The sequence below is a fragment of the Nannobrachium achirus genome (genome assembly GCF_963921795.1).
Source record: "Nannobrachium achirus genome assembly, chromosome: 1".
In the NCBI taxonomy this organism is placed as follows: domain Eukaryota; kingdom Metazoa; phylum Chordata; class Actinopteri; order Myctophiformes; family Myctophidae; genus Nannobrachium; species Nannobrachium achirus.
Window position 1 is genome coordinate 27077637 of NC_137810.1, and position 8306 is coordinate 27085942.

The 8306-nt window shown below is 41.9% G+C and overlaps 1 protein-coding gene across 6 annotated transcripts in view; it reads right to left on the minus strand.

Moving 5' to 3' along the window:
- The window catches only part of dock7 (dedicator of cytokinesis 7), a 77865-nt gene extending 70422 nt beyond the window's left edge, over window positions 1-7443 (minus strand). For all 6 annotated transcript variants that reach the window (XM_080735443.1, XM_080735442.1, XM_080735441.1 and 3 more), the window contains exons 1-2: window positions 7331-7443; window positions 2129-2228 (exon numbers count right to left, since the gene is read on the minus strand). In XM_080735443.1, coding sequence (XP_080591569.1) covers window positions 2129-2228; window positions 7331-7368 — 138 coding nt within the window. In that variant the 5' untranslated portion in view covers window positions 7369-7443. The remainder of the gene's footprint in view (window positions 1-2128; window positions 2229-7330) is intronic.
- Between the last annotated feature and the right edge of the window lie 863 nt (window positions 7444-8306).

Sequence of the window (8306 nt, forward strand, 5' to 3'; positions counted from 1 at the left end):
GAAACCACTTTTTTTTTCTTTCTGGAGTAGCTGGATGGATCATACTGGTCAGTTTGGAATGAAACCCACTGAGGCTACCCTTCACGTGGAAACCCTGGTGACGCAAAGTTACGTAACAGCAGTGGCAAACCAAATGTGCAAATGAATTGGCATAATGACTAAATTGGGAGAAATTATATATATTATATGCCAAAAACATACTGTATAATAAAAACTCTCTTTTGACAGAGTAACTGATCTGATATTAGTTGAAAGACCATAAGCCTTATGGGATGTGCAAGTCTAATAAGGACATATTTGCAAAGGAAGCCATATCTTTGATACTGGCACTCTGGCAGGCCTTTTAAAAATGCACTCAATCTGACACAAAGACTCAGAATAGCAAGCCCTAGCATGCATGTCTATTCAAACATAGACTAATGGTTGCGTGTGTCTTAGACCATTTCTAAACTGAAGCACCCAAGCGTAACCTTATATCAGCTAGTTTAGTTAAGCGTATGTGTGCACGCTTGCGCATGCATAACGGTCTCCACCAAGGAATTCAGAACACAAACACAGTCTCTCCACAATTTAATTAAACGGCAGCTTTAGCCTAATTAAGGAGGAGGGGGTTTGTTTCTCTGGGCTCAGCATCAGGCTGGTGTTTTGGCACTGGGCTGCTGCAGGTCAATTGGCACTGCCCTTTAAAAACAATTACTGGTCAGAGAAACCAAACACTGCTGACCCAGAGAACACCCCAGCAGAGTGAGACAGGATGTGATGAACAGGTCTGTAAATGGTTAGCTGACACATGCAAATAAAATGACAAATCACTCCACTTCTTCAGGCTGTATTGTAACGTAATGGTGCAGTTTTATGCTGTACTTCCAATGGCCAGTAGCTTTAATAATTCTTTTACATAAGTGAGACCATTACCACCGCTACCGCTAGGCACACGCACAGCACACCAAGACACCATGGTGCCGACTGCCGAGGGAGCACCAAAATGAGCCAAGCCGAACATCATAATAACTAAATTATTATTATTTTCATTTAAATAAGATTAAAAACACAACTACAATTAGGCACCATATAGCATTAGACTGTTATAGGCAATACGTTAAGCCTATACTATGCTATATATACTGATATTATCTCCGCCACCTTGATAATCACAACCTGCGTGCGTCCTCAAGTTGCGTGCATGCCTATGTGGATCTGCTGAGCAGAAGCGGCCCATCTTCCCCGCCCAGTATAGCAGTGATTTGAAGTGTTATTATTTAGCACCAACACTAGGACAAATCAAAAGCCGAAAGTAGCCAATCGACATACTGATCATCGTTAATATTTTGTTTTATGTAAAAACCTTTCAAAATGATTTACTATTTTTGTGTAGGAGCGTGAATGCCCCCGCTGGGCTTTCCTCCGGTCTTGTGTTTATTCTTAGCCTGGTTATCAGACTGGAGCCAGGCTAGTAGTTAATGTGTATTCTACTATATTAGCCTACCAAATAATGGGCCATTTTCAGCACTACAAGTGAGTAAAACCTGTATATTGTCCTTCAGAGATTTGTATCCTATCAATTACAAGGCCTTGTTGAAAGGGGGGGAACCACAAAGATATTTGCTTCTGGCACCCAAATAGCTAGCAGCGGCCCTGAGTGAGACATCAGCCCCAGACATCAATATCTGAGCACCAATAAGGAGGACATTTTGCTCTACATTCCACTTGAGGGGTGGCTCAATTTGTAGGGGGCTTAGTAATCAATTGAGATATGAGGATGTCATTCCAATTAAGCTCAACAATCTAATCAATTTAATCTATTAGATTAGATTATCAGCAGGCCTATGGCAGAAAAGTACTGCACTGTATGTGTAAATTAGAAAATGGCGACACATTGTACAACAAGGGCTTGAATGGTTAATCAGAATAATAAAACATTTCAAAAACGTATCCAAAACACGCTTCACGAATATTTGATTAATCAATAAAGTAATCAATATAATAATCTCTAAGAAGATAATCGATAATTGCAGCCCTAATACCAATAGATTCAGGCAGAGGCATGCAATCTTTGCATCTAAAAGTGCTATTAGCCAAGTGAGATGGTCAATAAAAAGAAAGTCTCCACTAGATTAACGTTACTCACCGCGTTGCTGGCGGCAGCCCCCACATTGAGGTTCTTGAGGAGCTGTGGTGAGCCTCCATACTGTCCTGCTATCTGCTTCCTGACCTCTGCTGCCACAGTCCTGCCGAGGGAAGAAGGAGGAGAGGAAGAAACACAGATCAGTCATCAGAAGATCACATTATTATCATAGCTGGTTCAGGTCACCTTACCTGGTCATTTATGCCAGCTTGCATTTAAAAGTAAAGTTATTGGGACTGTTTTTGTTAAGGTCCTCTTGAAGGTCTAAGATTAATTGTATAATGCACTTAAGGTCAGTGATACTGGAATAGATGGGTTCTCCAACAAGGCCAATGCGTAAATACACCAGACAACACACAGAACAGGCAGCTGAGGTAGACAGCATTGTGCATTTCTGTTGCAGACAAGGCTAACATTTAGTATTGTGGCTGATGTGACCCAGAGGGCTTTCCCCATGACCCTACTCCTGGCCTTACTGTGTCACCTCTGACACCGTCATATATTACACCCAGAGAAAGGAGAGAAACAAATAAAAACCTCTGGACCCCAGTGATCAGCACAAAGTGCTTTGTCTGCAGCTTCCGCTGCAACTGCACATGCACACACACCGTTTAAATCACAACAGCCATCAGACCCACTCAGAAGCTGTTGCCTTGAACAAAATAACAACACAGCAAGTAGCCCAAGGCGACACTAACAAATAACAAATTAAAGCCAGAGGGCGACTTGTCATGGTCATGTTGCATGAGTAACAAGGATCCAGCAAATTTGCCATCAACTATTGATGACCACAGTATGTGGTCATCAATAGTGTTGTTGTCCATGATGTTTCTTCTTCACAGGCATGAGGCTATATTTTATACCATCTATACATCCCAATCCCTGCTGGGGGGGGTGGGGACAGCCAGTCCATGTTCCATTTCATTCTTCCAGAGAATAGTGAAATAGTACGTAACTCTTGTTTTCCCAACAGCATTTTAATGCTGAGGTCATAATTCTAAACCAATGGGCACAAGGGTTCTTGCTACTAAAAATAATTTTCGGAGGACATCAAAATGTTATGCAGAAGTGAAAAGCTGGCCAGCCTAACTTCCCAGGCTCAGGGAAAATATGATGATGTAGGAGAGTTCCGGTGGCCTCTGCAGTGCAGTGTCGTCGTTGCCAGCGGCAAAAGACAGGGGCACTGAACCGACAAACACACTCCACTGTCCTCCCAATGCCTCCATCCAGACCTTTATTTAGCACTGGTCACTGCTCAGGAGGAGGAATAACGTCATTAGGCAAACAGCCTTCTTGGTCTTCATCCCAAAAGAATACCAATAACTGTCAAATTCCTATTGAAGCCAGCAACAACAAAACAGCATTTTTTGCCAACAAACTATTGGCTTTTTAAGATCATGAAAGCCCAAAGGTCTGTGAACAAATGATCAGCATAATGAAAAACATGGGACATCTTGATTCAGTTGATATAATTCACATGTGGACAACAAGTGAGTTCTGAAAGTTGTGTGTGTTAAATGTGTTAATCTCTAATGCTTGAGTCAACACAACAGACATCAGTATCCCATTCAGTCTTTTTTCTGTGGCATTACTGGCATACCACAATATATTTGAAGCCGACTAGACTACCACAAGTGCATTTCCTAAAGCAGCACACTAGAGTGTAGTTTTGCAAAGGCCAGACAATTAAATATTTGTCCAATGTCTGGGGCACAACAATTGAGAAGTTGTTACGGATTGCCCCCTAAGACAAAAACAATGTGTGAGAGACATAAGAATTGAGCAAACACGGACCTCCTTAGACCAACCATAGACTTGCATAAAGCCCAGCCAATCAGGGACTTGCCAGACTATTTCTCTGGCAAAACCAAGGAAGGTACATTAATGAAAGGACATAACATAATTTTCTCTATCCAGCAATTCCAGACAGCAGATTCGTCGCACTGGGTGTCAAACTGCCACCTGAAGTGATGGAACATTGGAGGGCCAGGTGGACCAGCTTATAAATAAAATGATCAGGAAAATAAGACATACATATTATCACACATTGTTTTCTGCTTTTGAATGTGTACACTGTATAATTTTAGGCATCTAAAGAGTACAAAGAAGGTTTATGTGCTAAAAAGTATTGCGAGAATGTCCATCTTGCGATACAGAGCCTGAAATGATACCTGCCGCTGTGATTCCTCAATAAAATGATGTACTGTCCACATTGAAAAAACAGTGAGCAAAAAAAACTGTGATAGGTCTTCTTTTATATTCCTGAACCGATTAATATGACAAAGGTCGCAATGGTTCGGAAATATTGTTTGTTCATAAGCTGGTCCAGCCGACTCTAATTCATTGCAGTGTATTTCATCAAACATCCGGTGTGAGTTTGCAGCCCATGAGCGTCATGGTGCATGCCCAGCATTCAGCGCGTCCCTTCCTTGGGCAAAACCAGGACATAATTATAGAAGTATTGTATGTCACAGTAATCACAGATGTCCCACTACTCAATTCTAGATTCCTTGTCTGCCCCTCCCACAAAACCGCTAGATGTTTCTAAACATACTGTACTGGACACTACTATACTCTCCGGGCTCGCTCGCTCGCACGCACGCACACACACAGCTCCATCTACAAAAGTTCACTTTGAAGTTGACATTTGGAGGAAAAGGATAAACACATAGTAGTTTATTAAAGAATAATAAAATATGAAACAGAATACTTAATTCTATTCTGATACAACAAGACAGGGTCTATCAGTCTAATAATCACAGCTTTAGCTATGACTGTGGGTGCTGGACTTAAGGGTGCCAAACAAATCTATGGTATTGTAAAATCTTTTACACACAATGTTTTGATCCAAAATGGTTTACTTTTCTGGTGAGTAAACTGACCTGAAAAACTGTTTTGGATCGTTTGTTGGTTAAAAGTATGCCCAATTCATTGCAATACTCTGCATTCAGATCATTTGATGTTAATTGATGTCCCTGTTTGGAAACACTCACACCAAGGCACGCATCAGGCTGACCAATGACAGAGTTGGAAAACTTGTGGCCATTTGGATGACGTTGATGATTGTTAAAACGAGAGAGGATATGGAGGCCTAGTGTGTGTGTGTGTGTGTGTGTGTGTGTGTGTGTGTGTGTGTGTGTGTGTGTGTGTGTGTGTGTGTGTGTGTGTGTGTGTGTGTGTGTGTGTGTGTGCGTGCGTGCGTGTGTGTGCACGTATCTGCATATGACATGGTAAATACATGCTGAGCAATTTGAGCAAATAATCCATAGTTTTCCATTTTATTGCCACTAATTCCCAACATTTGGGAAATGTACACCTTGAATAATCTGGTAATTCTGCAACCCTAGGTGTGTGTGTCTGTTCTCTTTTGCTGTGAAGCTGTGTTCCCATTGTAAGCCAGGGACTGATGCAATGACTTGTTAACGGTGCACTTTGGTGGTGTCAGTGTGTCTGTTCTTTATTACAGCAAATTATACCAAGCCATGCATTTTTGACACATCATACAGACAAACTAAAATGTGATTTTGAATTTAAATGGTTTCAAACCGAGTCTCTCTTACACTGTCCCGGAATCTGGCAGATGTTCATTACTACACCTGTATGTCACACAGCAATGTGCATAATTAAGTGAAACTTTATGGGAAGAGGAAAAGATGACTTTCCGTCACACTCCATCTCACATGTGCTGCAAGACACTAGGAACACATGAAATGACTGCCATAGTTTTTGGGTCCAAATATATTCTTTCAGTGTGAAAGAAATTAAAGGCAGATGTTCCTCCTTTTTGAAACCTCATGTATCATCATCTCCTTATGTAAAGACATATGGTCCTCTTTCATTGAGCAGGAAAGAGTGTGCTTTCAAGTGTGTGTGTGTGTGTGTGTGTGTGTGTGTGTGTGTGTGTGTGTGTGTGTGTGTGTTGATATTGCCAGAGGAAGAACAAAAACATTGACAGCCCCTCTAAAGAGATGTTGTGGCCACACAGAACAAAGAAAACTATACACACACCAGCATCACCAGCAGGGATAAGGTGATGGACCAAATATCATAATATTGTTTTACCAAATACCTAGATTATTTGCAATGTAACAATATTGTAGAGGGTGACTATTGAAACTATTGAGATGTTTTGATAAATAATTGCCTCCAGGCAATATTTCAGTAAAGACAAGTAGCCTAATATAACAGCCATAACAGTCAGATATGTTCTGAAAATGACATCACTTTACTGTAACGCAGCAGATAGTCATTACCATGTAATATCCAAAATAAAATTCCAGACCAAATATATTCTCATACAGTATCTCAATATCAATATAATATTGATATATTGCCCAGCCCTAATCACCAGCACAATGTTATTGATTTGAATGTCTTGGCATTTAACTGAGTCTGTAGCAATAGCTTTGCCTGGAATCATGTGGTCGATTATGCATTGTGTATGTTTAAACTGCCTGAAGGCAGTACAGTACTTCTACAAACCTGTACACTACAGGAACCGTGTCTTATCAATGCATGTCAAACTGTGATCTTCACCCTTGAATGAGATAAAGTCATGTGTAAAATCACACAAAGCCCTTTGTTAAAGAGATTACTTTGATCCATCTAGGGGGCGGGGACCAGATGAGATCATTGATGGCTGAAGAGAGACTTTTACTCGCAGGCTGCATCTGACAGACCTATCTATATCTCCATCAATGTCAACCAGTGAACATGATAAACACCAACCATATCTCCACCAGTGCCACATCAAGCTGGCTAAAAGAAAGCTAGCAAATATGCATGATAGCTAGCTGTCCCAAACCAACGGGTCTTCTCTTCATAGCAAGGCAGGGTGCCTATTCTCTTCGGGACCCATCAATCATCATTGCATTAACACTCCCTGTCAGTGGATCACACGCTACCTCGTCGCAATGAGATCACTGTCCGCCCGGTTAAGGCCGAGGAGGAATCAAGACAGAAAGCATCCAAGAATAGCCTGGATGTCTGCCTGGGTGGGTCACTATCAGAGCATCCTTGGTGGTAGCACAGGCGGCTAACTCGGCTAGGGTAGGCTGTGCCTGCGACAGCCAGCCAGGGCCTTTTAGGAATTCCCTCAACGGGCTCTGAATGCGGCTCACATACAAAGCACAAACGCGACACATACAGTAGATCATCTCGTGTATTGTGATGTGTTCCATGTTGAGGCGGATCCGGAGTCCTTACCTGCTGATTTTCTGGGCGAAGGCGCGGCGTTCAGCCATGGCAGTGGCCGCTGATGTGCTTTTATTTGCTACTAGATTCCCAACAGCAGGCAGGGAGGCAGAGGCAGCCTGTGCTTCTTTCCACTCACTCACACTGGAACGTTACTCTGTGGAGCCTGGAGCTCTGGTTACCGTAAGTATTGGAAATGAGCGCACGAGAACACACCCATTGAGCAGCATTCATTCTCACTGTACCTCAGTGGTGGTGGTGGTGGTGGGGAAAAAAGTACTATTTTCTCAAGAAAAAGTATCTGCAGTGTAGAAATATTCTGTTACTAGATGTAGAAATCAGGAATTCAAAAGTATATTGGTATAAAATGTACTTTACCAAAAGTACAAGTAAAAGTTACTTAAGTACAGTACTTGGGTAAATGTACTTAGTTACTTAGTTTCCACCACTGAGCATTCATTCCCACGGTATAGAGCCATACTTCGTCGTACGATGGACGGTGTCGCGCTCCGAAAATAGACGATCTACAAGCGCTCACCGCGTCGCATCCCCGACGCGCTGTGAGCTTGTAGATTCAGATTGGCTCATATTGGATAGTTATTATGGTGTTTAGTTGTAGTTGTAGTAGCACTAGCCAAGCCAAATTGTGTTGGGAATTATTAATGAAAAGACCCCCCCACCCCCCACCCAACCAACCCAAGGCGGGGCATAGTGGTTTTAGAGTGGTGGTGTGTAATTACACAGGTCCTAGGGCTGAATCCTTATTTAACTACACATTTACATTGCTTTTCTTTTTTCCACACTTGCTTTGACAATGCAAACACGTTTCTGAGGCGAATAAAGCCTTTTTTTTATTGAAGTATTTATTAGAAGAAATCCTTGGCCTATTTTTGAATTCTAACGAATAATAAAGTCTAGCCTCGTTGACTAGGCTTTACAGTACAACACAAATGATTTTGAGATGCGCCTTGGGCTTTTTGTGGTTAAA